At 36.8% G+C, this 21154-nt stretch overlaps 1 protein-coding gene across 3 annotated transcripts in view; it reads left to right on the forward strand.

Moving 5' to 3' along the window:
- The window catches only part of ORC3 (origin recognition complex subunit 3), a 62762-nt gene that overhangs the window by 21523 nt on the left and 20085 nt on the right, over positions 1-21154 (forward strand). For all 3 annotated transcript variants that reach the window (XM_047733593.1, XM_047733595.1, XM_047733594.1), the window contains 5 exons: positions 1140-1253; positions 5306-5439; positions 6157-6220; positions 15630-15746; positions 16617-16696. In XM_047733593.1, coding sequence (XP_047589549.1) covers positions 1140-1253; positions 5306-5439; positions 6157-6220; positions 15630-15746; positions 16617-16696 — 509 coding nt within the window. The remainder of the gene's footprint in view (positions 1-1139; positions 1254-5305; positions 5440-6156; positions 6221-15629; positions 15747-16616; positions 16697-21154) is intronic.

The raw sequence follows: 21154 nt of genomic DNA on the forward strand, positions 1-21154 counted from the left end.
TCCATTTATTTACTAACTGCTTCTTCATCTTTTTCCCATGAAGGTGGTAACCATTAATGTACTGATACTTTGGGGAAAATTTTTCCAGCTACAGTATTTAAAATTGCTTGGTTGGGGTGCCTGGGTGGTGCAGTTGGTTAAGCATCCAACTCTTGGTTTTGGTTCAGGTGGTGATTTCAGGGTCATGGGATCAAGCCCCGCATCAGGCTCTGTGCTCCGTGTGGCATCTACTTGGAATTCTCTCTCTCTCTGCCCCTCCTCCCCATGCTGTAACTTGTTTTCTCTGTCTTTCTCTCTCTCAAATAAATAAATTTTTTAAAAAATGAAGTTAGTTGTGGCCAAATGCATTTGGCCTTTTATAACTGTTTCTGTTTTAAAAACCTAGTATGACTTTTCATTTTCAGAGGTAAATTCTTTGCTATAAACCATTGAAAATTAGCTGAATAACACAAATTCAGCTATTTTACATTTTTTTAATAGACATCTGTTATTTTGGTGTTTTTCATTCAACGGTACATAGTGTGTTACTCTTCAGTACTGTGTATCAGTAGAGATGAAAAAGAAGTCTTATAATAAGATTGCCAAAACCGGGACATCTGGGTGGCTCAGTGGGTTAAGCCTCTGCCTTCAGCTCAGGTCATCCCAGGGTCCTGGGATCGAGCCCCGCATCAGGCTCTTTGCTCAGCAGGGAGCCTGCTTCCCCCTTTCTGCCTGCCTCTCTGCCTACTTGTGATCTCTGTCTGTCAAATAAATAAATAAAATCTTAAAAAAAAAAAAAAAAAAAGAATTGCCAAAACCTATAGCTTCCTCAGTAGCTTTTGGTAGGAGAAAAGGGATTGTATAGTTAATAGATTGTATTTTTTTAAATTAGCAATTGGGTGGAAGATGATGGATGGATATTTTTGATTCTGGAGATAAAGTATGAATAGCTTTTTTTTTTTTTTTTGGTTTGTGACTGTTGTGTAAATTAATTTAAAGTTTTGGTCGATAATTTGATCTAAAAAAGAAGCTTAGCTACTATTATAGCTTTCATAGTTATATGTCATAGTATCATTCCTTGCCTCATTATGTATACTAGATACTGATGAAGAGTAAAGACTAATAAGGAGTGTATCTTATTCCCCTTTTGTCTCTTTCAGCTACTTCTTACAACTCAGTTTCCCTTTAAACTAAGTGAAAAAGTGTTACAGATTCTGACCAACATCTTTTTGTATCATGATTTCTCAATTCAAAACTTTATAAAAGGACTTCAGGTGAGAAGACACTAATGGGTATGAAAGTTCATAAGCTGATTCTAACTAATTTGCATATTCAAACTATTTAATGTGATAAGGCATTTTAAATGGCAAATTCTAAAATAATTCCAGTTATATTATTCTAGGTTCTATCATTCCTTTGTTACCTTGCAGCAAAATGTAGAGAATTGCACTCATTAGGATGTCAAAAATGGAAAGACACCTTCCTTTCCCTCCTGCACTCTGGTGATTCTTAATATTTGGGGGTAAGGAGAAAGGGACTTTTTTTTTTAGATTCTGATGAAAGCTTACATACTTTCTATCTAAGAGATGCTATATATAAGGGATCAGCAAACTTTCTGTAAAGATTCAGATATTAAATGTTTTTGCTGTATGCTACAACTCTGTTGGATATTCTTTTCCTTCTTTTTAAATAACCAGTTAAAGGTATGAAAGACATTTGTAACTCTTGGGCCATACAAAATAGATGGGGGCCATTGTTTGCTGTCCCTTGCACATATATCTGTGTTTATTCATTTATATTCTTATGTATTGGGAATACATTTTGACTGAGGTTTCTTGAATTGTCAGAAGAAAATTTGTGAACTCAGCTTCTTCATAACATCTGTTCTAATCTAAAAAAGGACTCCATTATCCAGTTATTTAAAAGTTAATTCCTTCTCTTGGCAACTACCTAAAATACTTTAGCAAAATATAGTCATTATAAATACATGCCAGTTTTGTCAAGTTTCCTAAAACCATTATGTTAGTAATATTCAGTGTAGAAGTACAATATGGTAATACCTCATATTTGTGTAGTGCCTTAGCGTTTGTAAATTATTTCTCATACGTATTTTTCCTCCATATAAAACTGCAGTGCTCTCTTATGGCTAATACTTATCTTTTTTTCAACTTGAGTTTTTTTTTTTTTTTTTTTTTTAAGATCTATTTATCTAAGAGAGAGAGTGTGTGCTTGTGAGAGCAGGGGTAAGGGTAGAGGGAGAAGGAGACAAGTAGACTCCCCACTGAGTGGGAATCCCAACAACTGGGGCTTGATCCCAGGACTCTGAGATAATGACCTGAGCCAAAATCAAGAGTCAGATGCTCAACTGACTGAGCCACCCAGGTACCCCTCAACTTGACTTTTTAAAAAAGAGTATTTTAAAGCAACAAAACATTTACCTTACCAATGTGTGAAATTAAATGATACTGAGAAATACTACATTTCTAACTGGCCTCTCTCATACATTTTATTTCATTCATTTCTTTACTCAGAAGTATTTATTTACAAGCCTACTGTAAGCCAAGATCAGTGCTCCTTCCCATCCTTCCCTGTGCCCTCCAGTGATTCTTAATATTTGTGGGTAAGGAGAAAGGGACTTTTTTTTTTTTTTTTAACAGAGGACAAGGAAATCTCGGCCTTCAGATTGCTTGTTTGTTTAGTTAAGGAGGTAGAAGAGGAAACTCATAATTACAGTTCTCAGTAGTCAGTGCTATGAAAGAAATGTGCTTAGAGAGTCCATAAGAGAACAGAAGTATAGCCTAAAGAATAGGGGCTCACCAGGTTAAAATGGGAAGTGCATTCTAGGTAAAGCCTGAGCAGTACAGGGAGAGAGATCTGTTTAAGGACTATTACAGTTTTCTAGACAAGATAAAACAAGGGCTAACCTAAGGTAGTAATAGTGGAATGAGAGAGGAGGAAACAGATTTGAGGTTGAGCTAGAATCGACTGAACCTGGTGATTAAGTGGGTGATAGGTTGTGGCAGAGAGGAGCATAGGTGACACACACACAGGTTCTAGCTTGGCAAATGGATTGGAGGTTGGTACCATTTATTTAGTATACATGTTAATAAAAAGCGAAGAGCCAATTAGAAAAGGATGTGTTTCTTTTTGTATATGGTTAATTTCGGGTATGTTGGATAGAAAGATTTGGCACTCAGAAGAAGGATCTGGAAAAAAAAATAGATATATTTAGGATTTATCATTAAAAGGTGGTGGGTGGGGCACCTGGGTGGCTCAGTGGGTTAAACCGCTGCCTTCGGCTCAGGTCATGATCTCAGGGTCCTGGGATCGAGGCCCGCATCGGGCTCTCTGCTCAGCGGGGAGCCTGCTTCCCTCTCTCTCTCTCTGCCTGCCTCTCTGTCTACTTGTAATCTCTCTCTGTCAAATAAATAAATAAAATCTTTAAAAAAAAAAAAAAGGTGGTGGGTGAAGTCAGGTAATGAGGATGAGGCATCACCCAGAGGAGTGAGGAAAGGACCAAGATTAGAACCTCACAGCAAGCTAATGAGAGAGCAATAGAAAAGGAGACTAAATAAGGAAAAGCAATAGAAAGCAGAGTAACACTGAAGTCAGGAGAAGAGTTTTAGGAAATAGAAACTGTAGTCTCCACATTGAGAAAGCAAGTGAAGAAGAGGACATTATAACCAAATTATGTAATCTGTCTGGGTCTCAGTTTTCTCATCTATAAAATAGGGGATCAGATTAGATGATTTTATAGGTTCCTCATAATTTACTGAGCACCTCTTTTGTATACTGGGCACATTACTAAGTATTTACATTGTTTCATTAATGGGTACTAATACCCTCAGTTTTGCATGTGAAGAAACCGGTTAAGAAGCATGGCCATGGTCACACAGCTAATAAGTGGTAGAGCCATTAAGACCCCATTTGGCCAGTTTTCTTAATCATCGGTAGGAAATATGTGTAAGTCCTGATTTCTTTAGGAGGTACAGTAGGGCATATAATCATTCTTTAAATGTTTAAGTTTTCCTTCATTGGATGAATATGTTAACAAACTTGTTAGTTGACCTAGATGTTGAGAACACACTTGGACAAAGTAATGAAGTGATACTGGGTTCTTAACTTACAGCTCTACTATAACTCATGTGACTTCCTCCCATTCCTTCTCCATGTTTGGTTTTTACTTTTCTGATGTTTAAAAAGTGATGTTAACACTGGAATAAATATTATCACAATATCACTGGAAAATATAAGAAATGTGATTTTGCTAATATGTGCATGAATAATTTAGCACTTGGCACGAATGATTACTTTCTGTTTGGTGTTTGTTTCTTAGTTAAGCTGGCTCTTTGCCTTACAACCTTATACTTCCTCCAGAATGAACTATTTTAGAGGATTTCCTCTAGCCTTGGGTATCTAGTCCTCAGCTTTATGGGCTCAGAAATTCATTATCAGTTTACCCAGGAAGGATCAAGCTCGAATACCTTAATACAAGTATGTAAGCCAGCATGTTAATTTGTTCATTTGTAATAGGAAATTCTATTTTCCAGTCCAAGAATGTGTGTGTCCCGTATCTAGGGAACTGTTTCTCTGGTATCAAGGTATAAAAACTAAACCAAATTGGTCATGAGAAGGTTGCTTAGAGTTTTTAACATTTGGATAGTCTTGTGAGATATATCTTAGGAATTACAGTAGATTCTGGAAAATCATTCCCCCTTGTACTATAGAGACCACAGCATTCTAGTTACTGTAACACTTACTACCAGATACTGTAGCATTTTTTTCTCATGAAATAAAATTCAGTTTAAAAAGGTATATTTTCTTTAGCCATACCTCATTTTTCATTTTTCTTTTTTATCAGTAGGCAAAGCTTCTACCATTGTAATGTTTTTATTTATTCAGCAGACCAGATTTGTTCACTGTTTTTAGATGAGTGTTTTCTTGTGAGTATTTGGGCATCTGATCAACTCTGAGGCCACACCCCAGTCCCATCCCCATAACATTTACTGTTATTGTAAGTAAGTTGCTTTTGTAGAGAGCTAATCTATCCATTTATATTGGTTTCTTCTGGTTTATACTTCAGAGATTACAGTTTTCTGATCTTTTCCACAATATCAGAATCTTAAAATATTAAAGATACAGAATGATTTATGCATTGTTTGCAGTGTTATTATGACATTATTAGATATATTAGTGCCATACTTTTACTGTTTAAAAGAAAAACAAAACCTTAAAAGTAAGTAGACAAAGGGCAAAAGATTTTCTGCCAAAATATAACAAATATATTTAATCTTCACATTTTTTTTAATCTTCACATTTCTTTCAGCTTTCTCTATTAGAACATTTCTACTCCCAGCCCCTCAGTGTTCTATGCTGTAATCTCCCAGAAGCCAAGAGAAGAATAAATTTTTTATCAGATAATCAATGTGAAAACATCCGACGTCTTCCATCATTTAGGAGGTAAAAAGAGAAGTGCATATTTAACACATCTTATAATAGAGGTTGGGGTAAAATAAAGGATCTCAGATCTAGCTATTTTTGAAGTGGGGAAAAGAAAAATAACCTTTTTATTTAGAGCACAATAAAATCCTCTGTTTCCGCTTGTGAGATTTCTTTGTTGGATTTGAAATTTTAGCATAAAGAAAAATATTTTTACAAAGCGACATGATTTGCATGTTCTCCAGGGTTACTTTTTTTTTTTTTTTTTAGAAAGAGAATCTTTTTTTTTTTTTTTTTTTAAGATTTTATTTACTTATTTGACAGAGATCACAAGTAGACAGAGAGGCAGGCAGAGAGAGAGGAGGAAGCAGGCTCCCTGTGAGCAGAGAGCCTGATGTGGGGCTCGATCCCAGGACCCTGGGATCATGACCTGAGCCGAAGGCAGAGGCTTTAACCCACTGAGCCACCCAGGTGCCCCTCTCCAGGGTTACTTTTATAAATAACATTTCCTGATTCTGGAGTTTATGACTTTTGTTTATGATTTGATCCTTAGATTATGAAGTCTAGCTGATTTAAGGAGTTAGAAATTACCATTAAACCATGACTGTTATCTTGAGTTTATTTTTGAGAATAAATGAAAGAATGTGACCACCTAAGTAGTTCTTTTTCCTATATGATATTCAGATCTTTAGAATGTTTAATTTTCTCTCTTGGTATATGGTATGGTGAAAATTTTAGGTACGTGGAAAAGCAAGCTTCAGAAAAGCAAATTGCACTATTGACTGATGAGAGATCTTTGAAGGTAGGAATGTGGATGCATTTCAGTTTTATTCTTTTTTCTTCATGAGAAACAAAATGTACATAATGTTCAGTGAATTTATAAAACATATCTGTCCATCCTAATATGCTTTTCACAGTGAGTTAGTGGGTCTTCATAATCATAGGAATGTGACTTGAAGGTGACACAAAACTTTAGTTCTAAGATGACCTTTTTTATTGAGGAAAAAGTGTTAACTACAGGTGTAATTCGAAAATATTTTTAGATCTCAGCTTTGTTTCCACATAGCAGTCTTGGAATCTGCAGGCAATCTCATTTTAGTGTTCTTTTAAAAGCTGTCATAAATAAAGGCATATAGAAGCCATGTACTTTAGGGACCCACTGCTAAGTGGCTATTGATTTGACTTGAAAAGGTACCATTATATATTGATTATACACTGCCAGGAAAGAAGTGATGAACTTAGAAAATTAAGAGTTAGCAATTCAACATAGGGAATAGCAAAAGAAGGAGGGTTTTTTTCCTTTCTTGAATAAATGATACTTGGGCATGGTACATAATTCAAAAGGCAAAGATAAAACAGTCCCTCACACCTTTATCCTTCAACCACCCACTTCCCCTTGCTAGATATAGTCAGTGTTACTAGTTTCTTAATGCATCATTCCAGAAATATTCTTCATATACACAAGTAACATTATGTACTGTGGGAATTCCCTATTTTAACAGAAGATAAGTATATTGTATACGCTGCTCTGCACCTTGTTTTGTTTTGCACTTCATCTTGGAAATCATTCCATATCAATGTTGAGAGTGGTATAGTACTCTATGGAATGAATGGACCTTCATTTTACTTAGTAAGTCCCTTAATGATGGACAACTAGAAATGTGTAGTGTCACCTTTGTTTTCATACTCTTCATGCCTTTTTTGAGGAAAAAAGTTGTAGAAAATTATAATAAAATTGAGATGAGATTGAAGTAGCCCTAGTCCTATGTGTATCTTCAAATTTTGAACAGAAGAATGTTAGTACCTAGAGGGTATGTGTGCTGTATAGCTCTGAATACTGACTTACCTCCTTTTTTGTAAATTCTCAAAAAATACTAAGAATGGCCTGGGGCGCCTGGGTGGCTCAGTCGTTACGTGTCTGCGTTCTGCTCGGGTCATGATCCCAGGGTCCTGGGATTGAGCCCCACGTTGGGCGCCCCGCTCGGTGGGAGGCCTGCTTCTCCTTCTCTCTCTCCCTCTGCCGCTCCCCCAGCTTGTGTTCCCTCTCTTGCTGTGTCTCCCTCTGTCAAATAAATAGATAAAATCTTTAAAAAAAAAAATTAAGAATGACTTTTTTATAATTGAGGTATAATTGATATACAATATGACACTGGACATTCGCTTTTGAAACATTATTTCTAATGCGGAATCCACGCTGGCCCATATTAAAAAATCACTTCTAGACTGGGCTTAATAATCACTTTAATAATCTCTATAGCCTTTTTAGAGCAGAATAAGAAGTTTTCAAATCCTAGTGCAGGCTGTTCTGGTAGAACCAGTGGAAAGGGATGTGTGCATGTTTACTGAGTATTAAGATTAGATGGATTAGTGCTCTGCTGAGTCCACTAGTTACTAAGTGCATTTCCTGTGAGAGTATATTTTCAGAAGCCAGGAATAGATTTTTAAAGAGTACCTTTAACCATTGAGATGATAAAGGGAGAGAATCTCTAGGTTGGTCTATTGTAGAAAAATCTTGACATTTATCTGTGCTTCTCAGTAACTTTTCATGTATTTTCTGAGCATTTATTTATACTCTACTTGTTCCTAGTGCACTTAGCAGCGCTGTCCATTATTCCCTTTGCTGTATTCATTTTAGGATTGCATACTTTGTTAAAGGTATATTTTCTTGAGATTTACATAGTGAGAAATATGAAGGTGCACAAGGATTTGTATCTTTATCCTAAGAAAGTTACGGGCAGGTTACCTGCTAAATTCAAAGGACAGAAGAGATCTATGAAAATAATTAGTTATCTATTGATTTTTATAGTTTAGAGTGAAAGTAATCTTTGTATATTTTATTCTTATAATGCTTTCTCTCTATAGCTTATTTTAAAACACAATTTTTTAAAAGATTTTATTTAAGAGAGAGAGAAGGAGAGAGCATGTGTCGCGGGGAGGGACCAAGGAAGAGGGAGAAGCAGACTCCCCACCGAGCAGGGAGCCCAACTTGGGGTTAGATCCTAGGACCCTGGGATCATGACCTGAGCGGAAGGCAGAGGCTTAACCCACTGAGCCACCCAGGTGCCCCCATAATCAAGTTTTATATGTATTTTTCCACCGTAAGAGAAATTAGAAAAAACTGCATGATAATAATATGATACGACATGATATTGGGGAAGATCCTGATTTTGGCCTCAGGAATATTGGATTTCAATTCCAGCTACTCCTTAGCCAGGTGTATCTTAGAAAAATCACTCCTCCTATTTAAGCCTCAATAATGGGACAGTAGTTCCTAGTGTGATTTCCTCATAGGGCTAATGATAATCAAAGTCTGTTCAGCAAATGAGAGTGAGTTAAAAATAAATACATAATAAAATGTTTATAAAGGTAATCGTAAAAATTGTTATTACTTTTCACTATAATAAAAATTAAGATCAATACATAGTTTTATATATTACATATTGTTATACATATTATATGTAATACTCTTGTGTTACATGGTTGTATAGATTATGTAGTTATATCGACATGCCTACTGTGAAATTTGTCACTTTGTACCAATTTTCTGTGCTCAGATTCTGAAGACCTAGACCTCAGAGTATATTTGTATCTAGATTCTTTCTTCCCTGAGATTCTACTTTGCTCTCCACCCTGATGAACTAAACCAGTGGCTCTCAAACTTTAGCGTGTATCAGAATCACATAGGGCTTGTTGAAACACTGATTTCCATTCCCAGAGTTTCTACTTTTGTAGCTCCGAGGTGGGCCCTAAGAATTTGTGTTTCTAGCAAGGTTCCAGGTAGTGCTGATGCTGCTGGTCTGAAGACCTTCTTTGATAACCACTTGAATTGAACTGATTGTCTAGAAGGAAATGTTTATTTTTTCCCTTACCTTGTTTTCTTAAATTAGAACTAATCTAAATTCTCACTTAACTTAAATGACTCATCTCAGTTATCCTCTGACTGGACTCAAGATGTTAAAAAAAACCCTTATACTCCTTTAGAATGATGGACACTCAGTTTCATAGTTACAGCTTTTAAACCTTATGCCAACTTTGTATTTCATAAACTTCATGGGTTTTCTGAGAGTATACTTTTAAATTTAAAAATTCAGCTGACTAAACCATAAAACCTTTGTAGAAGATTCACTCGGAAGTTCAACAAAGGCAAAACCTTGGAAGACCATGTATAGCTGACAGAAGACTAAAGACTGTGTGTGTTCTTTCATTTCTAAGTAGTCTGTCTCGTGAGTGATTGTTCAGTGCAGCTGCATACAGTGGCCAAAAAGTGTCTTCTGACAGTTATCAAGTTTTTCTGAGTTTAAGCCAAATAGGCTTGCACAAGCTCCCATTAATGACTCAGTAGCTTTCAAATCCTATGGTAGAAGTTTTACCAGATAGTCTTTAAAGTTTCTTTTGGCTCTAAAACACTGTGATTTTATTTACTTGTTCGTTAAACACATTAGTAGTAATTTTTTTCTTACGAGTTAAATTATTTAGATTCCTCATTAAAATGTTATTTTAGTGCATATGTTTAATTGAAGATAGGTAAATTGTTACTATGGGTTTTAGGTGGAATAGCAGGAGCAGTTCTTGGATGTAATTTTATCATGTTTTTGCCTCATAGCGTTGCTCTAGTAATCAAGGTTTTTTTTTTTTTAACTTAAAACTTTAACTTAAGAAACAGTTGTTCATGAGAAATTAAGCTGTCAAAGTGCCTTAAACAGAACTTTCAAATTCTTCATAATTACAAAGATATGACTTTTATTATCGCTTATGCCTGAAATTTTGTTTCAAGTCCAAAATTAAGGAGAGCTTTGAAGAAGATTGTGGCCTCATACCACATTTGCATAATTATTATCTGGTAGTAAGAAACATAGGGCCTTGAAATACTGGAAATTTTTTTGAATAGTGAGAAATTCTTTTTCTTTCTGTGAACAAATGTTTTGGGGGAATAGAATATTAACAGCTTTTCCCAATTAGTAGAGATAGTTTTTATGCATTGTTTCATTTTGAGTCACAGCCACTGCATATGACAGATGTTTTTATCCCTTTGTGTAACTGAGGAGAGTCACAAAATGATAAATTAACTTGCCTATCTAACTGTCATTAATACCCAGACCTGACATCAAAGCCCCACATTTTCTGTGACACTTCATTGAAGAGTAAGTTGTTGAGAAGAATTAGTGTAAGTTGATGAGAAGGTGCCCGAGGTTCTATATTATTGCTGTTTGAGAAATGAGCAATAGGCTTTTCAAATACTGTAGCAAGTTAACAGCGAAGTTGATTTACAAGAGAAAACCACATGGTCTGAGGCAGATTTGCCCTTTAGAGCCCGGCAGCCAGGTGTCATGCAGCACTGCACATTGCTGCTCATGTTCAAGCCAGAACAGGAAATATCTCCTTTCTTCCCACCAAATAGACACAGGTGTGTATTGTATATGAATATGGATATATACCAATGTCATTTACATAGACACATAAACACACACACACACACACACACACTATTTTCAAAAGACTTTTTAAAAAAAAGTTAGTTCCAGCACCATAGCTAGGATTAGGTCCATTTTAATCATGGGCTGTTTACACCAATCACACTCTCAATAATGATTTCCTATTCATGTTGATCCTGTCTTGTCAAGAGGTTACATTATGCTGAGTATATTTAATAAATGACTAATTTCATGTATTTCATATAAGAAAATCATTTTGTATATTTTTATTCAAATCTTCCCTAAAGCTTTTTGGCTTGGTTTCAACCCTTAAAGAGTTCAACTTCATGCTATGTAGAAAATTTAGATTCAATCCCTTGCCAGTGACAGTTGGAAGTTTTATTATTCTGACTTGTTAATGTTTTACATCTCTATTCTGTATGTACCGAGCTAGATTTTAAATTGGTTGAGAGTAGGAAGTCTCAGACCCTTTAGAATTGTAATCTATTCCTATTAGAAAGATAACTTGATTCAGTATGCTCATTTTACAAATGAAGAACTGCAGCCAAGAGAGAGGAAGTAAACTAAGGTCACAGAGCAAGTCAGTGGTAGAGCAAGAATTTCTTTTCACCATTTAATATGCTTTTCGTGGTGATTCATGATCAAAAGGCACAGAATTAGGTCATGAGTTTGATGGAAACCTGCCTTTTACCTTTGCTTCCACCTCTTTGTTCTGGTTTCTTTAGAAAAGAAGGGCAGGAGGAGGGGAAAATCTATTAGAATCTATTAGAAAAAAATAATAAAAGGAGAAGAGAAGAAAGGAAGAAAATGACTGCAAAACGAACTACTACTTGTGATCAGATGAGCGAGGCCTTAGCCCAGTAATGGGGTGGGAAGTGGCAGCTCAGATCATCAAGTGCTACTGAACAGGGAGAGCCAGGCAGATGAGAGGATGAGTGCTCCCGCCACGCTAGAGCTGGGAGAGAGCTGTGGTTTGGCACTGCATTAGGTAGCTGTCACATGAGAAGACATTGAGAACCAAATGCTGTCAGCCAAAATTCCTCTAACGAGAAAAATAATGCTTAATTCTAGCAAGAGGATGACTGAGAAAGTGCTGTGTTTTTGGACAGCTGATACCTCTTCCTAAAATCCAATGTCTGTTTTGCCAGTGTTTAGTTATGAGTGAATTGATTGAAAGAACAACATTATAAAAATGTACAGCCTTTATTACATACTTTAAATCTTCTTGGGGTTACTCTTCACCCTGTACCTAAAATCTGGACACAAAAGTGATAAATACTATGAAAATTAGAAGAGAATTGCAAAAACTAAACATCATGGCAAATGTAACTCTATCTGATGGTATTTTCTTTACCATGTATATATTTAAGTTTACATAGTCATTGGTTTCCCCTCCAAAGGAAGTAACTAGCTCTGTAACAACAGAGGCCTTGTCGTATTAGTAAACAATAATACGTGAATGATTTTGACTGAATAGCAGACAGGATTGATGTGATTGGAGATGGCTGATTTAAAAGTGTGTAGAGTAATGTATTATACATATAAAATGTATAGTAATACATTGAGTGGCAACCACAGTGTGATATTAATGTGGTTTTTTTTTTAGTAGGTCCATAGTGGTGGTGGTGGTGGTGTTTTTTTAAAGATTTTATTTATTGGGGCGCCTGAGTGGCTCAGTGGGTTAAGGCCTCTGCCTTCAGCTCAGGTCATGATCCCGGAGTCCCAGGAGCGAGCCCCACATCGGGCTACCTGCTCGGCGGGGAGCCTGCTTCCCTCTCTCTCTCTGCCTGCCTCTCTGCCTACTTGTGATCTCTCTCTGTCAAATAAATAAATAAAGTCTTTAAAAAAATAAAAATAAGAATAAAAAAATAAAAACCCAAGCTAACTATACAAATTGAGACGTTTTACTTACAAATTCAGACTTTTGGCTTTTGTTGAAAAATTAGTAAATGTGGCCCAAATCCAGCAAGATAATGTTGACTTCTTTTTTTAAAGTATGTATGTATGTATGTATGTATGTATTTGACAGAGAGCACACAAGTGGGGGGAATAGCAGAAGGAGAAGCAGGCTCCCTACTGAGCAGGGAGCCCAACTTGGAGTTAGATCCCAGGACCCTGGGATCGTGACCTGAGCTGAAGGCAGACGCGTAACAGACTAAGCCACCCACATGCCCCTACAACATTGACATTTTAAATTCACCTTACTGAGAAGGTGAATTTATAGACTAAAGGAGGTTGCAGGGCTTGCCATGCAGGAATCTGGAGGAAGGGAATTCCCGACAGACCGCAAGTGTAAAGGACTTGAGGTTGGAGCGTGCCTGGATGTTTGTGGATGAGCAAGGAGTATTGGATTATTTGATATAAGAGAAATACCTTTTGGTTCACATCTCTTTGTCAGAGAAGGAAAGACTACAAGTTCTTGTGTTTCAAGAATACAAGAAAGTATATCTCTTTGGGAAATAATATTACTAGGCAAAGTGTATCTCTGAGAAGAATCATCCTAAATACAGTTATGAAATGAAACAGTGGCAACTATGGCCAGTGTATAACAATAATGCTAGAGGAGAAAATAAATGGAAAGGAGGATTACTATTTCCGCAGGCTTTGTTTTTACATATGCATAGTGTGATGCTGCAGTAATGTATTGAGTGGAGAATTTTCTCAGCGTCACAACCTATGAAGTATTCATAAAGTGCATCAAGAATTGTTGCCTTGGATAGGTGCTAGAGAGGCATTTGCAGATACGTATCTCAGTAAGACAAAGAATTCAGAGAACAGGGTACATGAAGAAAGTTAATCATTTGTGATACTTTCTGCTACAGCTGGTGAGAACACAGATAGAAACAACAGTGAAATCTTTACTTATATAGGGAGTAGGTCCCAAAGTCAGAGCATAAGATGAAAGTGTGAGATGGTCAAAATAACTCCTGAAAATCCCTTAGTAGGATATAACAGATCGTCTCTAATGAAGTCTGGCATAGACAGTTTTATTTCCACTGTTGGAATGAGAACTCCATTTCCTCAGTTGAGCATCCGGTGAAATAGTTTGCTGTGCTCTGTGAACAGCACAGAACATGTGTGAAGCGCTAGAATCCCATGGGCACAGGGATATCACACAGAAGCATGCAGGGACTGAGACCATCTGGGAAAAGAGCCTGTGCATAGTCCTCATCTTCCCCTTACCCAAGGCATAGTTCCTGGGTGCAACATTGCCCGCACAGTGTCAGGTATTTCTTTTCTCTCCTCATCTGAGTGAATTCAGTTCTACTGCATCACCCATTATCTGTGCGTGCAGTCACTCCACAAAGCAAAAGTAATAGGTAGTGGGAGAAGCATGAGGAGAGATTATTATTCATAGATTCATTTCTCTCCAGAATACTTTCTTTGTTTAAAAGCTTTTTAGGCATACATTAAGGCAAACAATTAGTGGCTTTATGCGCCCTCTATGTTATAGCTTGTAAAATTAGAATTAAAATGTACTTTCTCCAATGGTGGTTAAAATGCCCTTTGTTACAATAGGAAACCTAGATTTTTGAAATTGCCAACTAACTCAAATACTGGGAGGAGAAACATTTTGGTACTAAAAGCTTTTCTTTCATTTGCCCTGTGCTTCCAGGTAATAACCTAGCTTGCTGGTGAAGGAATTGATTTCTAAGTATATTAGAGTTTAGGAAAATATATCAGATTTGTTGCTTTATATAGGTTGGGTTTGCTTGAATTTGTTGATATCTAGGTGTTACTTTCTGCATGCTTGACTGCTAAAAATAATGGGTATCTGCAAGATTTTACTGGGGTAGAAAAACCTAGCCCAGCAGTAAAAGTCCTTCACTGACTTCTTAGAGAATAAAAAAAATGTGAAGACCACACAGATCATAATCCTCTTAAGAAAATGTTACAGGATGAAGCAGTTATAGAAGTATTTGAGGTCTGAGAAATACGTGGATGTTGCTAGGAGGTAATGTTTTAAAGTCATTTCTAAACTATTTTAGAAGGTTCTAGAAAACGTAATACTCCATTCCACACAGCTCCCAAAAAACCCTTTTGAAACTGATTTGTGAGATTAGTTATTCTATCAGTTTCTTAAGACACTCTCATACTTGTTGAAGTATAAATTATAAAGCTTAGTGGCTTCAGGATTTCTCATTTTCCTGTTTTTCTTAATGGTAGACTGAATAAAGCCAGTATTGGAATTCTCAACCAAAGGCAGGGATTTATCAGAATCACCTGTTGGTGTTTCTTCTGTAGTCTTCCTTTCTTCCCTTTGAAACACAGTTCTTCCAGTACTTTCAGAAAAGCATAGACCGTAAGTGGAACCTCAGAACTGTTAATTATATTGGTATTGCACTCCCTGGTGACCTCCTCACCCTTCTGATGTCAACAAGGTAGAGGATGATGGGCCTGCCTTGCTGTGGCACACAAAAGCTGACTGGCACAGGCAGGCATCTAGCAAGGTGCATTTTTGGACACTTATATTTCTGGGAACCTAGTTACAATGGCAGTGCAGTAGACAGAGGGAAACTGAGGTATTAGTTTTGGTGTGTGTAAGATACCCCCAGACTTGGTACTAAGTCAGAGATGCCCAGCCTTTGTCCTGGATTTTGTGTGCATTACTGATTCTCAAAATTGAGGAGGTTAATTTGTACTTCTGAGTCTTCTCTCGTCAGTTTTCCAGAAATTATACATATTCATGAAGTAGATTTTATTCTTTCAATTACTGACTTATGTATTCATAATGTGTTCTGTGATTTTTTTTTTTTTTTTTTTTTTTTTTTTTTTAAGGAGGAGACACAATCATTACTCGAAAACTTACATGTTTACCATTCAAATTACTTCCTGGTTTTGAGATGTCTTCATCAGTTCACCTCTTCTCTTCCCAAGTATCCGTTGGGTCGACAGGTAACCAAAACTTCCTCTTTAGAATCTCTGCAGTCAGAGTATTCGTAGTTTCTTGCTTTGATTTCAGCAGTATTCAGTTCAGGCATCAGAATTTGAAATGGATCCAAATCATGCACTGAGCACACAGTCTAAATCCATTCCAGCTGTACACATTACTGGTAATTGAAACAATATTTTTTGTTCTGATGGCTGCAACTAGAAACAGCCACATGAATCCCAGTGGTGTTGCCTCTCTGCACTATATTTGTCCTAAAGCATTTTAACTTTTTTTCTTTCATGCTTCTTTGTCACGTATACCAAGAGAGCTGATCCCTCACCTTACTGAAATAGAGGAAAGAATCTGTTTGAGAATGCTTAATGGTTAGCCTTGCATTACACCAAAAACTGAAAGGGAGGCAGCACTTCTGCGCTTGCAGAATTATGCTCCACTGGCCTTTGTGTCATACCAGAAACCTGTGAACCATCTGTAGAGTGGATGTTATTGGGATAATTCTATATTCTTAAATCTTTGCATCCTTCACTCAGACACTTAGAGAACAAATATAAATACATAGGAATGATTTATTTAAAGATGATTTCTGCCACCAAGCATTCTCTTTAATAATCACATACCAAGTTTATTGCTTTCTTATCATAGTGTGATCAGTGATATCAGCCAATCCCAATATAGTCTCATTTTGCTTTTATGTAAATACTATTCTTAAAAAGCCTGACTATGTGATATATGCCCAGTCTGTAGTCATCTAAAGAAAATGGTTGTTTTTAATAAGATTTATTTTTTGTCTTGATCATTGATGATTTTGCCAAATGAGTAGTGTACAATTTAGTACATTACTTTTGGTTCCTTACAAGTGTACTCTTTACTTACAGATCAGAGAGCTGTACTGCACTTGTTTAGAAAAGAACATATGGGATTCAGAGGAGTATGTGTCAGCCTTGCAGCTGCTGAGGTAGTTGGGTCTGTTTTCTTTTTGTCTGCTGTAAGCTTGCCAATAAGTAACAGCCTCCTCCAGAATTCTGCCTGCAAGGGGTTTCATAAGTAGCCATGTTGTGTCTAATATATGTATATATGTTGAATTTATGTCTGTGGTTTATGATGTTTTTAATGTAACAACCATCCATTTCTTTGCTGGTTGTACCTTGTTTTTGAACTTGTGATTTTTAAAGTAAAAGGAGTGTTTAACTACTGACACTACCTAAGGAGAGCTTAGGTTAGGTATGGATACTTTTATTTTTAAAAAAGATTTATTTATTTATTTTAGAGTGCATAAAGTGCATCAAGAATTGTTGCCTTGGATAGGTGCTAGAGAGGCATTTGCAGATACGTATCTCAGTAAGACAAAGAATTCAGAGAACAGGGTACATGAAGAAAGTTAGTCATTTGTGATATTTTCTGCTACAGCTGGTAAGAACACAGATAGAAACAACAGTGAAATCTTTACTTATATTTATTTTAGAGAGGCGGAGAGAGTGGGTGGAGTGTGGTGAGGAAGGGGCAGAGGGAACAAGAGTCTTAAGCAGACTCTAAGCTGAGCGTGGAGCCCAACGTGGGGCTCAGTCTCTGACCCTAAGATCATGACTTGAGCCAAAACCAAGGGCTGGATGGTTAACCAGCTGCACTGCCCAGGAGCACCAGGTATGGATAATTTTAATCTTACTGGCTTGATGTCTTGGCAGGGAAAATAGAGCTCACCATGGCCCTGACCAGGATGGGTGGAGGAGCAGCATTGCTGGGTAAAATGCATCCTGTGAAGGCAGTCACTGCTGAACTATATGAGGAGCAATAATGAAGCATTGGCCATCTCAGATGGTATTGGCCCATCTGAGATGGCCCTGTCTCCATGAACACTGGATATCATAAATTATTTATCTAATATTATGTGAACAGTAAGCTATCTTGGTGGTATTATCAGAAAGCAGAGATCACTTACCACCCTGACAAATTTGCTTTTAAAGTTAATAGTCATTTGTTTTTCTTGGCTTTATTTCTTATATATATGGTGACTTTTTAGTCTTAATGTCCACTTGTATAATGAGAAAAGGGAAATCAAATGTGAGTTAAGTTTCTGCACACAGACTTACAATTTTCCTCAGTGAATATAAATGCTTATATGAAAATATCATTTAAAGAAGAGTCTGAGAACTGAATATTTATTAAGTCTTGGCTTCCTCTGGGCCCACAAGAAAAGAACAGATGGGCACAGTAGGAGGAAAAGTCACATTGAAAGCACTTTAAGTCCAGAGACTTAATAATACAAATGTTAGTGATCTAGCAGGTGCAGTATAAGATAGGAAGCTAATTTTATGCTATTTGGAAAAATAACTCCCCATGGAAACTAGATTGCCCCTGAAAAGCTGTGTTTTATTTCGTTTTTTAAAATGCCAGTAAGAGATTTCTGTGTATTTCTATATGTCAACTGAGACTTCGTTTGCTTTTTATTCAAATCAACATGCCTATCTCAACACCCAGTTCATTCTTGCTGAGTTTCCTCTTTAATCTTTGTGATTATTGATTGTCTTCCTTTCTCAGTTGAGTATTCTCAAATTCATGGATTCCTTTGTCAGAGAGGGGCTTGTTATTTTCTTTCTGTACTTTCTGGCATTGGTAATCTTGGGATACAATTCAAGGATCAAGAATGCCAAGGCCAGTTCCAAACTAGAGTAAGAAAACATGAGCAATAATAGTAATGGTGACAGTCATAATGACTGTTTATGAAGGCTTGCAGTGTGTCAGGCACTGTGTTGGGAACTTCCAGTACATTTTCCTAATAATGTAAGCACACCTTTGTGTACATACTATTATCCAAACTTTACAACTCAGGATACTGAAGCACTCATAGGGCTTAGATGATTTGTCTGAGATCTCTTAGCTGTTGATGGAACCAGAATTCTATTCCAGATCTGACTTCACAGCTATTGTATCTTCCATTGTTCTTTGCTAAGATCTAAAATACGTATTTGGGGATCTGAATAAAGCAGAAACAACAAATAGAAAGTGAAGTTTCAGTCATCTGGCTAAGCTGAGGTCAGAAACATAGGAATAAAAAAAGCACTAAGGATAAAATATGGCAGGTGCAGCAAGGACAGGTTAGAGTCCGGGCACTACAAGAATCTGAAAATCTCCCCAGACTGGATTTCTTTTCCCTTTTGTGCAGATTGGTTGTGGACAAGGAATCAGGGACACTTGTCAGTTTAGGCATTCTAAGTCGGAATCATCTGAATATAGGAAACCAGACATTCTCATCATCTATCTTCAAACAGTTCAAGTCATGAGAGAAAATAAGATGAAAATGATCACTGAATGTCACTTGGGAAGAAAAACTAAGGTGCTATTTCTAGAAACAGTCTAGTAACATTTCCAACTTGATTTTTTTGTTAAGTTCCTTAAATACAGTATTTCTCTTGAAAAATCCTTTTTATCTGGAAACTGACACGTTTAACCATAGATTAACTTGATGAAATATTTTGTGACCATTAAAAAGTATTAATTCCTGCTATTTGTGTGGAACCACAAAAGAATAGCCAAAGCAATCTTGAGAACACAGGTGGGGAGGCATTATGCTTCTTGATTTCAGACAATATTACAAAGCTGTAGTAGTCAAAAGAGTATAGCATTGACTTAAAAAAAGACACATAGATGAATAAAATGGAGAGCCCAGACATAAATCCACACATGTATGGACAATTTATGACAGAGGAGACAAGAATATATAATGGAGCAAGGACAATCTCTTCAACAAATGGTATTAGGGAAACTGGATTACTTTCTTACATTATTCATAAAAATCAACTCAAAAATGGGTTAAAGCCTTGGACATAGACTTGAAACCACAAAACTAGAAGAAAACATAAGTGAAGTCCTTGACATTGGTTTTGGCAAGATATTTGGGCTTTGACACCAAAAGGAAAAATAAGCAAATGAGACTATATCAAACTGAAAAGCTTCTACAGAGTGAAGGAGAAAACATCAACAAAATGAAAAGGCAACCTATCGAATGGAAGAAAGTGTTAGCAAATCATACATCTGAGAAGGGATTAATATGCAAAATACATAAAGAATTCCTACTCAATAGAAAAAAACAGTGGATTAAAAAATGGGAAGAGGATCTAATCTGAACAGACATTTTTCTGAAGAAGATGTACAGATAGCCAACAGGTACATGAAAAGATGCCTTAGCATCACTAATCACCAGAGAAATGCAAATCAAAACCACAGTGAGTGAAATAACACCTCACACCTATTAGGATGTAACACCCCACATCTCACAAATTGTTAGGAATACTTGTGCCCAATTGGTGGAGATGTAAATTGGTGCAGTCATTATAGAAAACGGTGTGGAGATTCCTCAAAAAATTAAAAATAGAACTACCATTTGACCTAGCAATTTCACTTCTCGTTATTTATCTGAAAGAAAGGAAAATGCTATTTCAAAAAGATAACAGCACCGACGGATGATACTAGTGTCCATCAGTTGATGAATGGATAAAGAAACATACACACATACACACAAATGTTATTCAGCCTTAAAAAGAAGGAAGTCCTGCCATAACATTGAACTCCATACTGAGAACAGATTAGTGCTTGTCAGAGGTGCAGGGTAGGCAAAATGTGTGAAGGCGGTCAAAGGATACAGACTTCCAGTTGTAGAATAAAGAAGCCCTGGGGATGTAATGTATAGTATGATTGTAATTAATACCACTGTAGTGCATACCTGAAAGTTGCTAAGAGAGTAGATCTTAAAAGTTTGTATAACTGTGTGATGATGGATGTTAACTGGACTTATGGTAATCATTCCACAGTATATACAAATATCAAATCATTTATGTTGTACACATTAATATGTTAACCTCAATTTTATTTTTTTATTTTTATTTTTTTAAGATTTATTTGAGAGAGATAGAGAGAAAGCTCAGAAGCAGAGGGGAGGAGCAGAGGGAGAGGGAGAGGCAGACTCCCCGCTGAGCAGGGAGCCCTACACAGGGCTCAATTCCAGGACCCTGGGATCATGACCTGAGCTGAAGGCAGGTGCTTAACCAAGGCCACCCAGGCTCCCCTAATTATCTCAATTTTAAAATGTATTGGGATGCCTGGGTGGCTCAGTTGGTTAAGCAGCTGCCTTCGGCTCAGGTCATGATCCCAGCGTCCTGGGATCGAGTCCCACATCGGGCTCCTTGCTTGGCAGGGAGCCTGCTTCTCCCTCTGCCTCTGCCTGCCACTCTGTCTGCCTGTGCTCACTCTCGCTTCTCTCTCTATGACAAATAAATAAATAAAATCTTTAAAAAAAAATGTATTTACAAGGTATTTATAATGGGGGAAATGTCATGTATTCATTAGTAGGAAAAGACTTACAGAATTTTATGTCACAGTTACTTTTAAAATGTGTGCAACAGACATTGGTGTGCATGCA

This window comes from Lutra lutra, chromosome 6 (genome assembly GCF_902655055.1).
Source record: "Lutra lutra chromosome 6, mLutLut1.2, whole genome shotgun sequence".
Lineage (NCBI taxonomy): Eukaryota > Metazoa > Chordata > Mammalia > Carnivora > Mustelidae > Lutra > Lutra lutra.